The sequence below is a fragment of the Eucyclogobius newberryi genome, unplaced genomic scaffold (assembly GCF_026437365.1).
Source record: "Eucyclogobius newberryi isolate DKJ021-1_F unplaced genomic scaffold, fEucNew1.0.hap1 SCAF_11, whole genome shotgun sequence".
Taxonomy (NCBI): domain Eukaryota; kingdom Metazoa; phylum Chordata; class Actinopteri; order Gobiiformes; family Gobiidae; genus Eucyclogobius; species Eucyclogobius newberryi.
The window spans coordinates 25,171,077-25,193,673 of record NW_027315735.1 but is presented as its reverse complement, the minus strand read 5'-3'; the positions used below and the strand labels follow the sequence as shown (position 1 = coordinate 25,193,673).

At 40.4% G+C, this 22,597-nt stretch overlaps 3 protein-coding genes and 1 pseudogene across 35 annotated transcripts in view; all 4 read right to left on the bottom strand.

Annotated features, from left to right (window-relative positions):
* LOC140354591 (protocadherin gamma-A10-like) overlaps positions 1 to 22,597 on the bottom strand; it is a 207,975-nt gene that overhangs the window by 37,644 nt on the left and 147,734 nt on the right. For 2 of the 33 annotated variants that reach the window (XM_072439671.1, XM_072439689.1), the window contains exon 1: positions 14,013 to 16,409. The exons of 29 other annotated variants lie outside the window; for them this stretch is intronic. In XM_072439671.1, coding sequence (XP_072295772.1) covers positions 14,013 to 16,394 — 2,382 coding nt within the window. In that variant the 5' untranslated portion in view covers positions 16,395 to 16,409. Of the gene's footprint in view, positions 1 to 11,126; positions 13,548 to 14,012; positions 16,410 to 22,597 lie in introns of those variants that run through there. 2 more of the 33 variants (XM_072439688.1, XM_072439670.1) reach the window with 2 other exon arrangements.
* On the bottom strand, positions 5,974 to 9,432 carry LOC140348249 (protocadherin gamma-A11-like; annotated as a pseudogene).
* Positions 16,776 to 19,385, bottom strand: LOC140348235 (protocadherin beta-16-like). Its single transcript, XM_072434296.1, has 2 exons — positions 16,863 to 19,385; positions 16,776 to 16,816 (listed from the first exon to the last, which is right to left on the bottom strand). The coding sequence occupies exons 1-2, from the start codon at positions 19,369 to 19,371 to the stop codon at positions 16,776 to 16,778; spliced, it is 2,550 nt and encodes an 849-aa protein (XP_072290397.1). The 5' UTR covers positions 19,372 to 19,385.
* Positions 19,483 to 22,197, bottom strand: LOC140348224 (protocadherin beta-16-like). The gene is made up of 2 exons (XM_072434292.1): positions 19,744 to 22,197; positions 19,483 to 19,535 (listed from the first exon to the last, which is right to left on the bottom strand). Exons 1-2 carry the CDS (start codon positions 22,151 to 22,153, stop codon positions 19,483 to 19,485), a joined length of 2,463 nt encoding a protein of 820 aa, XP_072290393.1. The 5' UTR covers positions 22,154 to 22,197.

Below are 22,597 nucleotides of genomic sequence, written 5' to 3'. Positions count from 1 at the left end.
TACATTATATTACATTACATCACATCACATCATATCATGTTATATCATATAAATTGCACTGCAAGGTTATTATTCTATTCTACTATATTATAAATACCAAAAAAGGCTAACTTAACATAGGAAAAACTTGCAATACATATACAAAGCAATTGTTTATTAAGATGAAGTCCTTTTAGCCTCTACTTTTTTATTTTATTTTTTATTTTAGAGCAGTTATACACAAATGCTTGATTTGGCTTTGAGTATTGAAAGACAAAAACAAATCTTGATAGTTATATTTCAAATGTTATATTTTTTATGTATATATTATCAACCAAAAAACCGAACTAATTTAATATATATATGTATATTTGCTATTCTCTATAAATGTCTTCCTCTACTAGTCGATATAACAAAAATCTATCCCTACAGCAGCAGCAATAATAGGCTCATCGTTGCCTTCCTGTGGTCAGAGGAGGAAAATGCACCGTGCTACATCTTCACAGCGCTGCTCAGAGCAAGGAGCATGTATCAGGCAGCAGCTGAGAGAAGTACCCGTATGGAGGTCTGTAGAGCAAAGGGACGGGGAGGGGGAGCTACAGAGGCTCTATGTACACACGCTTTACTCCAGCTTCTCCGAGACTAAATATAAAGCACATTGACAATTGTTATTTTAACTTTGATACAGAAAAAAAAACATGCTTATTTGAATCATTATAATTTTTAACTAATATATGGTCAAATTAAAATGTTGCAATTGTGACAGCTACCATGTGCTATGTGAACAGCAAAAACTGTCCAATATAATCCCTCATAAAAAGGTACAAATAGAATAAATAAATAAATACATAAAATAAAAATTAAATCTTGAAGATGGGAAAGAAAACCTCTCTGCTATGAGCGTTGCGTGCGGCAGAGGGAGATGTGGAGAGCCAGTATAAGAACAACACAAAGGGAGGGGGAGCCAGGAGGTTTCAGCACCACGGAGGTGGACAGCGCCACACAGGCGGACAACTGCTGCCGCTGCAGCTGCGTTTAGCTCGTGCCTAATTTCAACCCAGTTTTTCAATTTACTAAAAAAACAAAAAAACAATTGCAATTGTATTTATTACTAAACAACATAAATGCATTTTAAAGAGGTACATTTTATGTATTTACGTATCTCTTTCTTTCTTTCTATCTTTCTTTGTTTACATATGTAGTGGTGGATAAAAATATTAAGACATGCAAAAGTGAATGAAAAACTGAATGAAATTAGACATGTCCTCTGCAACATTATTAGTAACACTTTAAGAACAAAGCATAGATACAAAGCATTTATACATGTTCGTTAATCATTAACGAATCATTTACAAATATTTAATAATATTTACTAATCATAAACACAAATTAACTAACAATTAACTATAAGGCATATCTAAAAAGCATTTAAAAATGTTTGGTAATAAATTACTAATCAATTCACAAAAAACAAACTAATCATTAACATTAACTTGCCCTTACATTAACCCTAACCCTCGTAAATTATTATTAAATGATTAGTTTGTTTGTCAATGATTAATATATATTTATAAATGCTTTGTATCTATGCCTTATTTTAAAGGGATGTAACATTATCATATTCATTGTTTAAAGTAAACATGAAAAGTAGAAATACTGTCAAAGAATGAAAGAATACTTGGAACACTTTTGGAATACTTTGGAAGAAAAGTTATTTAGTGCTTTTTTGGTGGTGCAGTGGTTAAAGGTGTTTCAAGTATTTATTTTTAATTATTATCTATTCAGAATAATTGTGTGAGATTGTAGACCATTTCCAAGCTTTGTGTGTTTGTGACTGCACCCACTTTGTAGACATTTACTACTTACTCTTTAGACACACTGTGTATTAAAACATGCATTGTGTTTGGTGTAAGACCCAAGGACACTGTGTAAGTTCTCTGGTGGGTTATTGTTATGGCTGGAGTGTTTCACAAACATACAATACAGAAATACAGCACACAATTTAAGAATCACCATGGAGACAAGCATGTGACTTTGGCAGTAAAAACTAAATTGAATAAACTAAAAATAGATACATTTATATATATATATATATATATATATATATATATATATATATATATATATATATATATATATATATATATATATATAATATTTGCGTGTATGTGTGTATATGTGTGTGTGTTTATATGTTTATATATGTAAATATACACTGTATATATATTGTATATATACTGTATATAGGTGACAGATCCTCCACCAGAAACCCTTTAATAACCCATAACAAGATGACAAATCTGTTGCTGACTGAAGGGTCAAAATGTCAGATCACGAGCTGCACTGGATAATCCCTGTTTTTGGCTTGACTTACTCGACAGGTGCAGATCACAGTCAATACTTCGCTAAACCTACAGAGACTATGCCATGGATATTTTCTCATAATGGCATTAACTTTCTGTGGTGAGTGATGAAAAAGATTGAGGAACAATAGGCCAGATACTATAGCAATTAATGTCACTTCAAGACAAAAATATTATTGCTTTTGTCAATGGTCTAAATTCCTCAAAACTGCAATCAGGAAATAAAAACCCATCGGACTGGGAAGGAAATTCATAGCAAAAAATATGCAACAAAAAGTAAACACAACCACCTGCAGAAAACTAGTGATGGATAATTTCACTATAAAACATATCCTCGAAAAGGTGTAACAAAACAAAACGTAAGTATTGTGTATGAATGTGCGGAGATGTCATTGCCTGTTGCAAGTTTGTGTCTTGTGTAGATCAGTCTTGAACATTTGTGTATTTGCACTTAGTGTTATGTGCTGTGGAAATCCAAACAATTGCTTACCTTGGGTGGACACATCAGGATTTAAAAGGACACGAGAGGAAACAACATCAACAGCAGAAGCAGCAGCAGCAGGACATAGAAGAGAACAAAAGAAAACAGGATATTGGTTAGACTGTGATTCTACAGACTCTAAGTGACAATGGGAAAGAACTCCAGAAATACTTACATGGTGTTGCAACAATTATTAATGTTAGATGAAATAAAAGTGGAATATGGTGTAATGAATAGAATTGTTAGAAGTCATTAAGATAAGTTCAGTTTGAAACAAGTGCTGAATCATATAGTGGAGTAAAATGTGTGTTTCAGTATATCATGTCATGACAATTGCAATAATGATAAAATGGAAAAAAAGAGATTACAAGTTGAAATTAAAGCAGCCCTTGAGGTACATTTCCTCAGGTAAACATATAATATTGCAATTTAAAGCTTGATAATTTGTGTGTATTATTTTGTCACATAATACCATTACCTTGCATACCTTAACATTACCTCCACTGCACAACAACGTTTTCTTTTATCATGTGTAATACGTGGGCAGACTGTTGCCATGCACTGAACAAAATATTGAATACATCACATACATCCTTATTACTTTCATAATATTACAATTAAAACAAGTAAAAATATAATACTATGACAATGTAACATACAAAAAAGTCATATGGTTACAGTTTGTGATTAAGTATTTTTGTTTTCCTTTTTTCAACACGAAAAAAACCCTCACATTTGTCAGTTTTAGACAACTGATGCAGTGTTCAAAAAAGACTGCACTGCTGCTCCCTCATTGCACCAGCAGAGGGCCTAAAGGCGATGCCCTGGTCCACTCCCATGTATTATTCACGTTTGCTTGTGTGAAACATGGCAAACATGGACAAAGCAACATCTCTACTGTCTATAATGTATATCAAACATGTTTATAACCTATTATCACCTCTTAGTGTAAGCACAGCACCGAGCATTCAAAATAATACCAAATAACAGTGTATTAATTGAATACTGTAATATGCAATTGAATTATGTGCATTATTTTGGGAATTTACAGCAGGCAAAAACCCATAAGAGATGTGCAGGCTTCTTTAACAGACAAACAAGGGCTCTATTTTGGACAAAAAGAACAAGCAGCCATGTTGAACCTCTCCCTGCTTTCCTCCCCCGTCCTCAGACACCAGACTCATCACATCCCGGTGCCACTGCGGGGTGTCTTTCCCTCTCAAAGCATCACCACATAAAGGCAACTGCGCCATCCCAGAGACAGCAGCGACTCCCGGACACCCCCTCTAATTCTGTCAACATGGTACAGTCCTGCCCGTGAGTCAGCTTGTTTCTATGGCAACACAGCCCACCTCACTCGCATCCCATCCTGCTGCCTTCTGCACCTATCCTTACAAAAGCAAAATGCAGCAAAACCAGCTCGAGAAGGCAAGCTGTTTCTGTTCAAATGACATTAAAAGCAAAATGGCAGAAGACAATTCACTTATTACATATTCTAAATGACACATCATAGCCTGTTTGTTGATTTGTACACCACTTCTGTCTCGATCTATGAATACAACTATGGATTGTTGGTAGAAATGGTGCATCTCTGACCATTTATTGGCAAAATCAAATGTCCTTTGCGGCAAATGTCTCGCCCTTTCTGCCTTTTCTCCCTGTGTGCTGCAGGGTGGTGCAGCTGGAGAGGGGGAGGGGAGATGGCACGACTCACATCAGGAGAGGAAGCAGGACTGACTTATACTTATATACGTAACTGCTGTACACAGTCTTCACAATACACAAGCTTCAGTGTGATGAAACGTATCAATTAGAAAACAGAAAGATGGTAACGCAAAAATAAAGTTACTTGGTAAACTGTTTAAAGGGCATTAATAAGCACTAGTTATTTGTTCATAAGCACTTAAACAATTGAAGATGGCTTATATTACCTTATGAATATCAATAAGTAAATTAATTCATAAATATATGTAGGTGTTAGTAAACAATGTACACATTCTGTAAGAACCTTAATAAGCTGCTTATTAAATAGTTTAATAACATAAGAGTAATAAGTGATACTTTCTTACAAATGCCTTTAAAATACTCAAATAACAAGGTTTTTTTTTAATTCTTCCAGTAAATAGTTAAATAAGGAACCTTATTTTAAAAAGATATTCAATTTATCTTTTGACTTGTGAAAATATCTCTAAATGCCACCTTTAAACAATAACTTGTAGCACATTAATTGCAACTGTGTCATAATCAAATCGAACCAATTAAATGCATGAATCACTCCCACTTTCTTCAGAATAAAGTGATTATTGATTGTGATTAGAAACAAATTGTTCATTGACTGTCAAAGGTCAAAGGATGTTTTTTTAAATAGTTCAAAAACATAAAGCAAACCCCAAAAGCACAAGCAAAAATGATCTCTTGATTTTGTAGTTTATTCCTATACGTGAATGTGGGATCAGCTGCTCGATAAACTGCTGTGATTCTACCCATGATAAAACAAATATCTTCACATCTCAACATTGTTAGTGTACTTCAAAATGGTTGTGGTCACCTTTATGTTTTCAAAATGTTTTCCATTATTCAAATCAATATGCAAAAGCTATGAATTTGACTTCACATTCACCCATGAAACAAAACACTGCAATTGCCAAATAAACAAAAAACAAATGTCCAAAAGATAAAACATCTTAGAACTCATAATTATTTCCTCCTATAACTGTAACGTTTTCATTCAGGTAAAGATTGCATTGCATTTAAGGAAAAACAATACTAGTCAGTATCACAATGATAGAAAAATAATATGCCTTAAATCAATTTCAGCATCCAAGTTTCAATAAATATATAAGCTCTGTTAACCACCAACAAAAAACAAAATGAGGATAGTTTAATTAGTCCTTTTTTATTAAATTTGTCTTAGATATTTAAAGATCAACAAGTATTTTGTGCTGATTTGTTTTCATTAAAGAATCCAGAGCAACTTAGGAAGAAGATAGATTAGTCTCTATTTTACTCTATTATTATTATTTATTTTTTAATGCAAAGATCACTTTCCACAAACTATATAATATAAAATTACTATAAACTCAAGTATACAGTGCATTGTGTCACATAAAAAAGTATAAAGAGGAAAAATACATTCACAGTCCAGTTTCACTACCAACCTGCGAGAGAGCAATCCTGTGCCCTCACAGCACAAAATACAGCTCTAATGCTGCTCTAATACAGCTCAAATACAGCTCTAATGCTGCTCAAATACAGCACTGATACAGCCTTGTGTATTTTCTGTGCTCAAGCTTTATGGAAAACACCTGCTACAATAAACACAAATATTGACCAGATATCGCCAAAATATGTAGCTGTTTTGTCTTATACACATGTGGAGAATAATTAAAAAGCCACATGAATCAATTTGACATAAACCTCTTTTTGAACAAAGAGAAGCTCAAAATGGCTTCCTACATCACAAACACAAATCAGGGATGGGAGAGACTAGCTGAACCACGTGCCTCCTCCCCTCCCCCGCTGCATCACTGCTTGCCCTCTATTTTCTCTCACTCACCAGCACCAGCAATGATGGTTCCCCTCTCCATTCTCAATCACAACAGCCCTAACAAGCTAAACAACGCTTTAATATGATGAACATTACAACCCATTTTAGCAGACATTTTACAAACTTCATGTTTTAATCGCTCAACCAACATCTATCTGTCTATTTGCGGCTTAATGCTCATGCACCATACAACGCTGGAACTAGGTCAGGGAAAATGTGATGCCTTTTGCAAGAGGGATCTGTACCATTGGCTTAGATTAATAGAAACAGCTAGTGCAGTCTCATAAGTATATGACTAAAGCTTCGTTGGGAGACATTCAAAGCTGCACATCTATAGAAAGAACTGCCAATCAGAAGTGACTCCCATATTTGTGATGTTTACACAACTGAACTGTCTTGTATACATTTGATAAGACAAAACTAAGTAAGATAAGAGCAACAACACACATTGACAGACAGAGTTGAATGGATGTATAAGATACATATCTCACCTCTGCAAATTTACTCTCCATCTCTGACCTTTGCCTTGGCAGTGTACTGGCGACACTAAGGTCAAAAGTCAGATTGTTTTGACTGCAGGATCTTGGAGACTTTATGTGGCTCAATTGAGAGTCAGTAGTTCCATACACCTCATAGTTAGAGCTCGGCTTTAAGGACCCAGTTCCACCTGCGTCTGCATAAAGGGGTGGATAGTATGGAATCACAGGAAGATTCCCACTTGATTTATAGAAGTGACGCTCATGTCTCCATCTGTAGATTTTCACTGATATAATGACCACTACACACGTGATGAACAGAAAGGAGACTACAGCCAGAGCAAGCATTAAGTAAAAAGTCAGGTTGTCATTGTACTCCTTGTCGTGCGTAAAGTCAGTGAACTCAGACAGAACTTCAGGAAAGCTGTCCGCCACCGCCACGTTAACAATGACTGTAGCTGAACGAGAGGGCTGCCCGTTGTCCTCCACTATAACAGACAGTCTCTGTTTGACTGCATCTTTATCAGTCACTTGGCGGATAGTTCTTATTTCTCCATTCTGTGAGCCCACTTCAAACAGCGCCTTGTCTGCAGCTTTCTGCAGTTTATAGCAGAGCCAGGCATTCTGTCCAGAGTCCACATCCACAGCCACCACTTTAGTGACCAGATAGCCCACATCTGCTGAACGAGGCACCATCTCAGCCACCAGAGAGCCCCCAGTCTGGACTGGGTACAGCACCTGAGGGGCGTTGTCGTTCTGGTCCTGGACCAGGATTTTCACAGTCACATTGCTGCTGAGAGGAGGAGAGCCTCCGTCCAGCGCTTTTACAGAAATGGTAAAATATTTAGTTTGCTCATAATCTAGAGATCGCACAGCAATTAAAGCTCCAGTCTCTGCATTAACTGAGAAATAATACGAGGCTTTCTGTCCATTGACTATACTATCTTCCAAGAAATAGGAAATGTGTGCATTGTTCCCTGCATCTAGATCAGTGGCTTTGACTGAAATAAATGAGAAACCAGGTGAATTGTTTTCAGGGATAAATGCGGTCAAAGACTGCTGCTGGAACACTGGGACATGGTCATTAACATCAGACAGTCTTAAATGTATTGTTTTGTTTGTAGAATAAGGAGGTGAGCCCTCATCTCGGGCTGTTATTGTTATGTTATATTCAGGCTCTGTTTCGCGGTCTAAGTCATCATCTGTAACCAACGTATAGAAATTAGCAGATGACTTTTTGATATTGAATGGCAAGTTTGAGTCAATAAAACATTTGATTTGACCGTTTTTATCCGTGTCTAAATCTTTTATGTTAAGCATCGCAATAACAGTACCAGAAGCTGAATCCTCGGGTACAGGGTTTGAAAGAGAAATGATGCTTATAAGGGGGGCATTGTCATTCACATCTGTAATTTCTAACAGCACCTTGCACGTATCCATAAGACCACCTTTGTCTTTCGCTTCAACGTCAATTTCATAATGTTTAGCCTTTTCAAAATCTAACATGCCAGCAACGGTTATTTCACCCGTATGTGAGTGTATATTAAAAAGAGATGCGCCATCTGTATGCCGGGAAAACCCATAGACCACATCTCCGTTTGACCCTTTATCGTTGTCTGTCGCACTGACTTTTGAGATAACGGAGCCGCTTCCCGTATTTTCCGCCACTGTCACCCGGTACACAGACTGAGTGAACACCGGTGCGTTGTCGTTAGCATCTAAAACAACGACATGAATTTTCACAGAGCCAGATTTCTTTGGGTCACCGCCATCATACGCAATCAATGTTAATGTAAGGCCCTCCTGTTTCTCTCTGTCTAGAGCTGTGTGAAGAACCATTTCAATATATTTTGATCCATCAGAACGGGAAACGATGTTTAATTTAAAATTGTCGGTAGGGTTTAACTTGTACGTTTGAATTGTGTTCTTTGCGACATCTGGATCTTTGGCACTTTCGAGCGAATAACGAGCTCCATGCAAGGTCGATTCAACTATCTCAAAACTATATTCGTTTTTGGAGAAAAGCGGTGCATTGTCGTTTATGTCAGTGATCTCTACGTCAATCCGATGCAGCTCCATTGGATTCTCTAAAATGATCTGGAAATAAAGAGCATGGGGAAAATTGCTCGCACAATTCTTCTCTGTCCATCCTTTTAGCCACGACCAGTGTCCCCTTTGCGGAATCCAAACCAATGTACTCACTGCCGTCCTCAGTAAATATCCGAGCGCGACGAGATTTGAGTCTCTTCGCATCCAAACCCAAGTCGTGTACAATATTACCGACCACGGAACCGGTCGCCATCTCCTCGGGGATAGAATAGCGGACATGTCCAAGCACCGCGTCTGTGACAAAGGCGCACATTAAAATACTCCAGAAAGGCATCAATCTCGTGACAAAATCTCGACTGAAAGACATCCTGATAGTGTATTTAGTCACATCCAAGACATCCAAGAATAAAGATCACTGGAACTGGAAACGCATTTTCAGTGTCGATGAGAAAAGGCTAAAGTGGGCTGTGGAAATGTAATTCAGAAAGAAAGACGTCATAAGGAAAGAAAACAGCGGCACTTAGAGGAAGTTAACAAAACTGCAGAACTGAGAAGGCACAAAAAAACCAACCAAAAAAGGCAAAAACAGGTTGGTAGAGCAGCCAACAATTGTACTTGAAAGAGAAACGTTACTTCAAAATAAAAAGACTCAAGTAGAAGTAAAAAAGTAGTGGTCCAAGAAATTGATCAAGTAAGAGTAAAAAAGACTTGAGGAAGTTATTACTCATGAGTAACTTTAAGAGTACCTGTCTGAATGCAACATTTGATGTACAATTTGGAGTGAATTGGAACAATTAAAAAAATGCATACAAACTGTTATTTTTAAACAGTAGACACAACAATTCCAAAAATATAACCATCAATTTAAAGGAGCTGTGCAAGAAACACAAATGTTGAAATCCTTTCAAACTGTCAACATAAAGCTTGTGGCACTTAAATATATTTACACACAGTGGGAAGAGGAACCAAACCTTTTACTAAAGTTAAAGTAATGTTACATCAAACTAAAGTTTACTCAAATAAGAAAAAAAGTATACAGTCCAAAAAAACACTCTAAAAAGTATAAGTAAATGTAATTGAGCACTATCAAGCTTTGTGCACAAATGTATGTTTCTGCACTATCATTAATTAACTGGGATTTAACGTAATAATCTGTACAATAAAATGTCTACACTATCAAATAAAATCTGGTGTATTCATTAAAATGCATGTGGGAAAAATATTCCTTATCATCCAAAGAACTCCAAGGAACAAATATTGAACTATTTTGAGATGTCAGCACTAAGTGTTACACCCACATGTTGCTTTCCCTGGTACTAAAACAGAAGGACCACTACAAGTATTTAACCTCAGGAGTAGAGTCTGGTTCGTCCAAGATGCTCTTCTCACTATGTTCCATCGTCCCTGATTAATTGGAACCCATTCTCATTGTTCGGTCCCACACCTTCTCAAAAAACATGAGGTACTTTGCTCACAATCTCCAGTCACTCAGAGTGGCTTTCATAAGATGAAAATGTTTCACCTTCACCTTCACCTTCACAGATAAAGATGTGATGGAAGGTACAAAAAGCTCTCAGTACATTTTGTAGAACATGGGCAACAGCAGCACTTTGAGTTTATACAGTATCATTGCAATTCTATTAATCCAAACCATGATCCTAAAATTAATAACATTTTCATTAATTTTCCCCAAAAAACAAGGAGATAGTGTTCAACGATACAAATCAGAAATGCAGCTATTGTAATAGTTCTGCAATAGCAATTGTTCTATTTCCTATGTTTGTTTGTCTACTTTGTATCACAAGGACAAACTGTTGGCTATTGGGAATGTTTACTATGCACTGTGAGCCTAGAGTTAGATTATACCTTGGTCTTGAATTTATGTATTTTTTTTAACCTAGTCACTCTTTTTCAGGGGAATCCTGGTCCGAGGGGGGAGGAGTCAATTGTAAATGCTTTTATTGGTACAGGAAGCACTGGAGGAAACCAACCAGAAAATGCCCGCCAGCTGGGAATTATTCCCAGTTCAATCATAAAGCAAATTAAGGACATCAAGTTTGCTGGTCATCTACCAGTCAGTATTCTGAGGCAGTACAATATGTTAAAAAATAAATAGGAGATGGAGAAACCAAGAGACACGCAAAAAACAAAGACAATGTGGGGCTAATTATATGCAAAGAAGTGTCACTCTCCATGGTACCAAAACAGAGAGAATACTGTAAACGTCAAACCTCTAGAGGAGAGTCTGGTTCGTCCAGGATGCTCTTCTCACTCTGGATCCGCTGCATCGTCCCTGTTGCACTGGGATCCATTATCAGCACGTTCTGACTACCAGCTACGCCAAACTTACAGTCACTCTTTCTGGAGTCTGTGGTCCTGCACGTGTCATAATTATACACGTGCGGGAGAGTCCCTGAGCCCAGAGTGTCTGAGTAACGTGGAGGATAATATGGGATCACTGGCAGATTGGAGTGATACAGGACGCGAGACTGTCTCCATCTGTAGATTTTCACTGATATAATGACCACTACACACGTGATGAACAGAAAAGAGACTACAGCCAGAGCCAGCACTAAGTAAAAAGTCAGGTTGTCATTGTACTCCTTGTCGTGCGTAAAGTCAGTGAACTCAGACAGAACTTCAGGAAAGCTGTCCGCCACCGCCACGTTAACAATGACTGTAGCTGAACGAGAGGGCTGCCCGTTGTCCTCCACTATAACAGACAGTCTCTGTTTGACTGCATCTTTATCAGTCACTTGGCGGATAGTTCTTATTTCTCCATTCTGTGAGCCCACTTCAAACAGCGCCCTGTCTGCGGCTTTCTGCAGTTTATAGGAGAGCCAGGCATTCTGTCCAGAGTCCACATCCACAGCCACCACTTTAGTGACCAGATAGCCCACATCTGCTGAACGAGGCACCATCTCAGCCACCAGAGAGCCCCCAGTCTGGACTGGGTACAGCACCTGAGGGGCGTTGTCATTCTGGTCCTGGACCAGGATTTTCACAGTCACATTGCTGCTGAGAGGAGGAGAGCCTCCGTCCTGCGCTTTGACGCACAACTGGAAATCCTTGATCTGCTCGTAGTCAAAGGAGCGCACTGCGTGGATGACTCCGCTATCTGCACTCACGGACACATATGAGGAGACCGGCACTCCGTTAACAGAGGAGTCCTCCAGTATGTAAGAGACACGCGCATTCTGGTTCCAGTCCGCGTCTGTGGCTTTCACTGTGAATATAGAGAGGCCTGGGCTGTTGTTTTCTACAATGTAGGCCTCATACGAGCTCCTGTCAAAGACAGGCGCGTTGTCATTCACATCAGAGATGTGTAAGGTGAGAGTGACGCTGCTGGAGAGAGAGGGCACGCCCTCATCTGAACACGTGACTGTGATGTTATACTGTGAGGCCTGTTCTCTGTCTAAATTACCATCTGTCATTAAACTAAAGAAGTTCTTATTTGTAGATTTTAATTCAAATGGAATATTATCATTGATAAAGCACTGCACCTTCCCATTTTCAGCAGAATCTACATCACGAATATTTATCATTGTGACAACTGTCTCAGGCTTTGTATCTTCAGATATACTATTTATTTTAGATAAGACGTGTATGTCTGGTCTGTTGTCATTTACATCTGTGACGTCAATAATCACCTTGCAGGAGTCGACTAAGCTCCCATCATCACTTGCTAGTATATTAAGTTGAAATGTTTGGGCTTTTTCGAAATCAACATTTCCTTTCAACACAATTTCACCACTTTCTGGATTTATTTCAAATATTCCACGTGCATTATCTGGCATACTAGACACGGAGTACGTAATTTTACCATTAGCGCCCTGATCTGCATCTGTAGCAGTCACAGTCATCACTACTGTTCCAAGTGGTGCATTCTCCTTTATGGACGCTTTATACATTGGATTTGTAAAAACAGGAGCATTGTCATTAGCGTCCAATACAGTTATTAGAATCTGCATTGTTCCAGACATCTGCGGCTCTCCTCCATCAAGCGCGGTCAAAACTAAAGACAAGTGCTCACTCTTTTCTCTGTCAAGAGGTTTCACTAAAACCATTTTGACATTATTAGAACCATCCACTTGATCATTTAATTTTATGATAAAATTGTCTCTTGGTTCGAGGCTGTACGTCTTCAAACCATTAATACCGACATCATAATCAACTGCGCTGTCGAGTATAAATTTAGCTCCATTAACAGCAGATTCACTAATTTTAAAATGAGCTTTATCCTTTTCAAAGAAAGGTGAATTGTCGTTCACATCTTTTATTTCAATAGTAACACTGTGAATTTCCATGGGATTCTCTAAAATAATCTGAAATTGTAACGTACAAAGCGCTTCTTGTCCACACAGTGCCTCTCGGTCTATTCTATCTTTAACAAGCAGCACTCCCTTTTCGTTGTTCAGCTGCACAAATTCACTGGTTTCATGCGTAAAAATGCGTGCATTTCCTGATTTTAGCCTTTTCAAATCCACCCCCAAATCCTTTGCGATGTCACCAATAACGTAACCTTTTGGTAATTCCTCCGGAACAGAGTATCTGATGTGTCCAAGCGTCGAGCTCCATAAGCAGAAGGACAAAAACGTCACCACTTGCACTCTCATTGTTCTGTTCAACACGATCTCCAAAACAGCAGGATTTACTTGACTTACAATCTTCAGTCACTAAGCAAAAGAAAGAAAAGAAATGACAATGTTTCAAGGGTATTCCCAGAACGTATTATTCCCAGACGATGAATATGTCCGTTTGTTTCCAGAAGATGTGTGCGGCGCACGGCTTCTTCACGGACGAATATGTGATGGGAGGTACAAAAAGCTCTCAGTACATTTAGTAGAACATGGGCAATAGCGACACTCGGAGTAGTTACAGTATAATTGCAACTCAACTATTCCAGACTTGTTAAAAAGGATATTATTGAATTAAGTCATAGGTAAACAAGTTAGGCCTACGGGGAGATTGTTAAACGTTACAAATGCTAAATAAACATGTAACAAATACAAACGAGATGAAAAGACCAAGAGAGTGTAAAAACAAAAACGAGCCTAATAATATGCAAAGAAGCTCTTTGTTGAACTGAAACGGAAAGAACGCTAAACATGTCAAACCTCTAGAGGAGAGTCTGGTTCGTCCAGGATGTTCTTCTCACTCTGGATCCGCTGCATCGTCCCTGTTGCACTGGGATCCATTATCAGCACGTTCTGACTACCAGCTCCGCCAAACTTACAGTCACTCTTTCTGGAGTCTGTGGTCCTGCACGTGTCGTAATTGTACACGTGTGGGAGAGTCCCTGAGCCCAGAGTGTCTGAGTAACGTGGAGGATAATATGGGATCACTGGCAGATTGGAGTGATACAGGATGCGAGACTGTCTCCATCTGTAGATTTTCACTGATATAATGACCACTACACACGTGATGAACAGAAAGGAGACTACAGCCAGAGCCAGCACTAAGTAAAAAGTCAGGTTGTCATTGTACTCCTTGTCGTGCGTAAAGTCAGTGAACTCAGACAGAACTTCAGGAAAGCTGTCCGCCACCGCCACGTTAACAATGACTGTAGCTGAACGAGAGGGCTGCCCGTTGTCCTCCACTATAACAGACAGTCTCTGTTTGACTGCATCTTTATCAGTCACTTGGCGGATAGTTCTTATTTCTCCATTCTGTGAGCCCACTTCAAACAGCGACCTGTCTGCGGCTTTCTGCAGTTTATAGGAGAGCCAGGCATTCTGTCCAGAGTCCACATCCACAGCCACCACTTTAGTGACCAGATAGCCCACATCTGCTGAACGAGGCACCATCTCAGCCACCAGAGAGCCCCCAGTCTGGACTGGGTACAGCACCTGAGGGGCGTTGTCGTTCTGGTCCTGGACCAGGATTTTCACAGTCACATTGCTGCTGAGAGGAGGAGAGCCTCCGTCCTGCGCTTTGACGCACAACTGGAAATCCTTGATCTGCTCGTAGTCAAAGGAGCGCACTGCGTGGATGACTCCGCTATCTGCACTCACGGACACATATGAGGAGACCGGCACTCCGCTAACAGAGGAGTCCTCCAGTATGTAAGAGACACGCGCATTCTGGTTCCAGTCCGCGTCTGTGGCTTTCACTGTGAATATAGAGAGGCCCGGGCTGTTGTTTTCTACAATGTAGGCCTCATACGAGCTCCTGTCAAAGACAGGCGCGTTGTCATTCACATCAGAGATGTGTAAGGTGAGAGTGACGCTGCTGGAGAGAGAGGGCACGCCCTCATCTGAACACGTGACTGTGATGTTGTATTGAGAGTCTCTTTCTCTGTCTAATTCACTGTCTGTGATAATATTATATAAATTCTTAGCAGAAGATGAAATTACAAAAGGAATATTCTTATTAATTACACAGTGGACTTTGCCGTTTTCCTCTGAATCTGGGTCGTTTACATTCATTACAGCTACCACGGTCTCAGATGGAGAATTCTCTCCTATTATTTCTGATTTGGAAATTAGTCTAATGATAGGATTGTTGTCGTTTATATCGTTTAACTCAATTATAACTTTAGAGGAATCAGACAGACCTCCTCGATCAGTTGCTTCTATATCAAGTTCATATAGTTTTACTTTTTCGTAGTCAATTAGTCCTTTAAGAAGAATTTTTCCTTCTTCTGTAATTTGGAAAAGTTTTGATGTGCTTGTCCTACTGTTCCCGATGACATAACTAACCTCTCCATTGCTGCCTTTGTCTGCGTCGCTGGCGCTGACCTGCGTTATGAGCGTCCCCTTCACAGCGTTTTCTTTAATACTCGCTTTGTAAATGGATTGGGTAAAAACAGGAGCATTATCATTAATATCTAACACTGTAATGTGAATAATCATAGTCCCTGACCGCTGTGGCTCTCCTCCATCTACCGCTGTCAATAGTAAGGAAACAATCTCCTCTTTCTCTCTGTCAAGGGGCTTTTGCAAAATCATCTCCACCTTTTTGCCTCCGTCTGATTGGTCATGCAGTTTGAGGATAAAATTATCACTGGGCTTTAGAGTATAACTCTGCAGACCATTGCGTCCTATATCAGGATCTATAGCTTTTTCCAGCATAAATTTAGAGCCAACTACAGCGGATTCACTGATTTCAAACCGCCTTTCTTCTTCATCAAATGATGGAGGATTGTCGTTAATATCTGTAACATCAACACTGATGGGAAATACTTCAATTGGATTTTCTAAAACGATCTCATAATGCAGAGCACACGGTGTTGTTTGTCCACAAAGTGCCTCGCGGTCTATTTTCTCTTTAATAACGAAGACGCCTCTCTCCTTGTTAAACTGAATGTATTCCTCACTTTCCCCTGTGTGAATACGAGCTTTACGCAACTGCAGCCGCTTAACACCGAGCCCTAAATCATGGGCAATATTACCGACCAACGAGCCTCTGGCCATTTCTTCTGGAATAGAATAACTGATCTGTCCCAGCGCACATCCGACAAAAGCCAGCGAGAAACACAGCAGTACTTGCCGTCCCATTGTCCTTAAGAATGATTCTCCAGAGCGCAAACTGCAGTCAAATAATCCACTTTACAAAACACGTCAAAATCTAAAATCCATGAAGAAAAAGTCGCATTCCAATTTCTTTTAGGGAAATATGTTTGTATTAGTGCTCCTGTACGTACGCTTCGGTCTGGTTGACTATTCTGACGTGATGAAGGGGATGCGCTAGTAAAAACACTGGACTATAACTCTCTGCGACGCTGGTAAACAGCGGCCCAGTGAGTTCAGAGTATGAAACTGCAAGTGTTAAAGAAGCCTGCTTATATTTTTTCTGTAAACTATTACAGTTGATATTTTGATTATTACTATCGGGATTAAAGCATTATTGAAACATTACAACAATACAAGTCAACATAATTAAATAGTAAAAGGCTCGGAATCTTTCGCTGTCCGAGGTACTGAAACAGAAACAGACAAACCTGCACAATAAAAAGCAGCACCAACTTGAAGGAAACATAATAGAGATGCAAACCTCCAGAGGAGAGTCTGGTTCGTCCAGGATGTTCTTCTCACTCTGGATCCGCTGGATCGTCCCTGTTGCACTGGGATCCATTATCAGCACGTTCTGACTACCAGCTCCGCCAAACTTACAGTCACTCTTTCTGGAGTCTGTGGTCCTGCACGTGTCGTAATTGTACACGTGTGGGAGAGTCCCTGAGCCCAGAGTGTCTGAGTAACGTGGAGGATAATATGGGATCACTGGCAGATTGGAGTGATACAGGATGCGAGACTGTCTCCATCTGTAGATTTTCACTGATATAATGACCACTACACACGTGATGAACAGAAAGGAGACTACAGCCAGAGCAAGCACTAAGTAAAAAGTCAGGTTGTCATTGTACTCCTTGTCGTGCGTAAAGTCAGTGAACTCAGACAGAACTTCAGGAAAGCTGTCCGCCACCGCCACGTTAACAATGACTGTAGCTGAACGAGAGGGCTGCCCGTTGTCCTCCACTATAACAGACAGTCTCTGTTTGACTGCATCTTTATCAGTCACTTGGCGGATAGTTCTTATTTCTCCATTCTGTGAGCCCACTTCAAACAGCGCCCTGTCTGCGGCTTTCTGCAGTTTATAGGAGAGCCAGGCATTCTGTCCAGAGTCCACATCCACAGCCACCACTTTAGTGACCAGATAGCCCACATCTGCTGAACGAGGCACCATCTCAGCCACCAGAGAGCCCCCAGTCTGGACTGGGTACAGCACCTGAGGGGCGTTGTCGTTCTGGTCCTGGACCAGGATTTTCACAGTCACATTGCTGCTGAGAGGAGGAGAGCCTCCGTCCTGCGCTTTGACGCACAACTGGAAATCCTTGATCTGCTCGTAGTCAAAGGAGCGCACTGCGTGGATGACTCCGCTATCTGCACTCACGGACACATATGAGGAGACCGGCACTCCGTTAACAGAGGAGTCCTCCAGTATGTAAGAGACACGCGCATTCTGGTTCCAGTCCGCGTCTGTGGCTTTCACTGTGAATATAGAGAGGCCCGGGCTGTTGTTTTCTACAATGTAGGCCTCATACGAGCTCCTGTCAAAGACAGGCGCGTTGTCATTCACGTCAGAGACGTGTAAGGTGAGAGTGACGCTGCTGGAGAGAGAGAGCACGCCCTCATCTGAACACGTGACTGTGATGTTATACTGTGAGTCTCTTTCTCTGTCTAATTCACCGTCTGTGATTATATTATATAAATTATTAGCAGACGATGAAATTGCAAAAGGAATATTCTTATTAATTACACAGTGGACTTTGCCGTTTCCCTCTGAATCCGGGTCGTTTACATTCATTACAGCTACCACTGTCTCAGATGGAGAATTCTCTACTATTATTTCTGATTTTGAAATCAGTCTAATGATAGGATTGTTGTCGTTTATATCCTTTAACTCAATTATAACTTTAGAGGAATCAGAGAGACCTCCTCGATCAGTTCCTTCTATATCGATTTCATATATTTTTATTTTTTCGTAGTCAATTAGTCCATTAAGAAGAATTTTTCCTTCTTCTGTTATTATGAAGAGTTTTGATCCACTTGTCATGCTGTTTCCGATGACATAACTAACCTCTCCATTGCTGCCTTTGTCTGCGTCGCTGGCGCTGACCTGCGTTATGAGCGTCCCCTTCACAGCGTTTTCTTTAATACTCGCTTCGTAAATGGATTGGGTAAAAACAGGAGCATTGTCATTGGCATCTAACACTGTAATGTGAATAATCATAGTCCCTGACCGCTGTGGCTCTCCTCCATCTACCGCTGTCAACAGTAAGGAAACAATCTCCTCTTTCTCTCTGTCAAGGGGCTTTTGCAAAATCATCTCCACCTTTTTGCCTCCGTCTGATTGGTCATGCAGTTTGAGGATAAAATTATCACTGGGCTTTAGAGTATAGCTCTGCAGACCATTGCGTCCTATATCAGGATCTATTGCTCTTTCCAGCATAAATTTAGAGCCAACAGCAGCTATTTCACTGATTTCAAACCGCCTTTCTTGTTTATCAAATAATGGAGGATTGTCGTTAATATCTGTAACTTCAACACTTATGGGAAATACTTCGATTGGATTTTCTAAAACGATCTCATAATGCAGAGCACACGGTGTCGTTTGTCCACAAAGGACCTCGCGGTCTATTTTCTCTTTAATAACGAGGACGCCTCTCTCCTTGTTAAACTGAATGTATTCCTCACTTTCCCCTGTGTGAATACGAGCTTTACGCAACTGCAGCCGCTTAGCATCGAGCCCTAAATCATGAGCAATATTACCGACCAACGAGCCTCTGGCCATTTCTTCTGGAATAGAATAACTGATCTGTCCCAGCGCACATCCGACAAAAGCCAGCGAGAAACACAGCAGTACTTGCCGTCCCATTGTCCTTAAGAATGATTCTCCAGAGCGCAAACTGCAGTCAAATAATCCACACTTTACAAAACACGTCAGAATCAAAAATCCATGAAGAAAAAGTCGCATTCCAATTACTTTTTGGGAAAGAGGTTTGTATTAGTGCTCCTGTACATACGCTTCGGTCTGGTTGACTATTCTGACGTGATGAAGGGGATGCGCTAGTAAAAACACTGGACTTTAACTCTCTGTGACGCTGGTGAACAGCGGCCCAGTGAGTTCAGAGTATGAAACTGCAAGTGTTAAAGAAGCCAGCTTATATTTTTTTCTGTAAACTATTACAGTTGATATTTTGATTATTACTATGGGGATTAAAACATTATTGAAACATTACAACAATACAAGTCAACATAATTGAATAGTAAAAGGCTCGGAATATTTCGCTGTCCGAGGTACTGAAACAGAAACAGTCGAACCTGCACAATAAAAAGCAGCAACAACTTGAAGGAAACATAATAGAGATGCAAACCTCTAGAGGAGAGTCTGGTTCGTCCAGGATGCTCTTCTCACTCTGGATCCGCTGCATCGTCCCTGTTGCACTGGGATCCATTATCAGCACGTTCTGACTACCAGCTCCGCCAAACTTACAGTCACTCTTTCTGGAGTCTGTGGTCCTGCACGTGTCATAATTGTACACGTGTGGGAGAGTCCCTGTGCCCAGAGTGTCTGAGTAACGTGGAGGATAATATGGGATCACTGGCAGATTGGAGTGATATAGGATGCGAGACTGTCTCCATCTGTAGATTTTCACTGATATAATGACCACTACACACGTGATGAACAGAAAGGAGACTACAGCCAGAGCCAGCACTAAGTAAAAAGTCAGGTTGTCATTGTACTCCTTGTCGTGCGTAAAGTCAGTGAACTCAGACAGAACTTCAGGAAAGCTGTCCGCCACCGCCACGTTAACAATGACTGTAGCTGAACGAGAGGGCTGCCCGTTGTCCTCCACTATAACAGACAGTCTCTGTTTGACTGCATCTTTATCAGTCACTTGGCGGATAGTTCTTATTTCTCCATTCTGTGAGCCCACTTCAAACAGCGCCCTGTCTGCGGCTTTCTGTAGTTTATAGGAGAGCCAGGCATTCTGTCCAGAGTCCACATCCACAGCCACCACTTTAGTGACCAGATAGCCCACATCTGCTGAACGAGGCACCATCTCAGCCACCAGAGAGCCCCCAGTCTGGACTGGGTACAGCACCTGAGGGGCGTTGTCGTTCTGGTCCTGGACCAGGATTTTCACAGTCACATTGCTGCAGAGAGGAGGAGAGCCTCCGTCCTGCGCTTTGACGCACAATTGGAAATCCTTGATCTGCTCGTAGTCAAAGGAGCGCACTGCGTGGATGACTCCGCTATCTGCACTCACGGACACATATGAGGAGACCGGCACTCCGTTAACAGAGGAGTCCTCCAGTATGTAAGAGACACGCGCATTCTGGTTCCAGTCCGCGTCTGTGGCTTTCACTGTGAATATAGAGAGGCCCGGGCTGTTGTTTTCTACAATGTAAGCCTCATACGAGCTCCTGTCAAAGACAGGCGCGTTGTCATTCACATCAGAGATGTGTAAGGTGAGAGTGACGCTGCTGGAGAGAGAGGGCACGCCCTCATCTGAACACGTGACTGTGATGTTATACCGTGAGTCTTTTTCCCTGTCTAATTCACTGTCTGTAAGTATGTTGTATAAATTATTAGCTGAAGATAAAATTGCAAAAGGAATATGCTTATTAATTACGCAATGCACTTTCCCGTTTTCTTCCGAATCTGGATCGTTTACATTCATTACAGCCACCACTGTCTCAGATGGAGAATTTTCGCCGATTGATTCAGTTTTGGAAATCAACCTGATAATAGGACTGTTGTCGTTTATATCGTTTAATTCAATTATAACTTTACAGGAATCAGAAAGACCTCCGCTATCAGTTGCTTCAATGTCTATTTCATATGTTTTGGCATCTTCATAGTCAAGAAATTCTTTTAATAAGATATGTCCTGCTTCTGTAATTATGAAGAGTTTTGATGCACTTGTCATGCTGTTTCCGATGACATAACTAACCTCTCCATTGCTGCCTTTGTCTGCGTCGCTGGCGCTGACCTGCGTTATGAGCGTCCCCTTCACAGCGTTTTCTTTAATACTCGCTTTGTAAATGGATTGGGTAAAAACAGGAGCATTATCATTGGCATCTAACACTGTAATGTGAATAATCATAGTCCCTGACCGCTGTGGCTCTCCTCCATCTACCGCTGTCAACAGTAAGGAAACAATCTCCTCTTTCTCTCTGTCAAGGGGCTTTTGCAAAATCATCTCCACCTTTTTGCCTCCGTCTGATTGGTCATGCAGTTTGAGTATAAAATTATCACTGGGCTTTAGAGTATAACTCTGCAGACCATTGCGTCCTATATCAGGATCTATTGCTCTTTCCAGCATAAATTTCGAGCCAACAACAGCGGATTCACTGATTTCAAACCGTTTTTCGTCTTTGTCAAATAATGGAGGATTGTCGTTAATATCTGTAACTTCAATATTTAAAGGAAAAACTTCGATTGGATTTTCTAAAACAATCTCATAATGTAGAGCACACGGTGTCGTTTGTCTACAGATAGATTCACGGTCTATTTTCTCTTTAATAACGAGGACGCCTCTCTCCTTGTTAAACTGAATGTATTCCTCACTTTCCCCTGTGTGAATACGAGCTTTACGCAACTGCAGCCGCTTAACATCGAGCCCTAAATCATGAGCAATATTACCGACCAACGAGCCTCTGGCCATTTCTTCTGGAATAGAATAACTGATCTGTCCCAGCGCACATCCGACAAAAGCCAGCGAGAAACACAGCAGTACTTGCCGTCCCATTGTCCTTAAGAATGATTCTCCAGAGCGCAAACTGCAGTCAAATAATCCACTTTACAAAACACGTTACAATGCTGGAGGAAAAAGGCACATTCCGTCTTCTTTTATGGGGTAGAGGTGTATGTCAGTGCTCCTGCACGTATCTTCGGTCTGGTTGACTATTCTGACTGATGAATAGGATGCGCTGGTGAAAATACTGGAATACAAATCACTGTGATGCTGGTGAACAGCGGCCCGGTGAGTTCACAGTATGAAACTGCAAGTGAAACCAGTTTTAGACATTTGTTTTTAGCTTTACTAATATTTGTAATAATAATTGCCCCAAAAAGAATTAAATGTTTCTATAACAACAGTTGACAAAAGGAAATTGAGGAAAAGCTATGGATATTTTTAAGTTCAAGGTACTGAAATACACAATTGACGAATCTCAAAAAAACAGCACTGTAT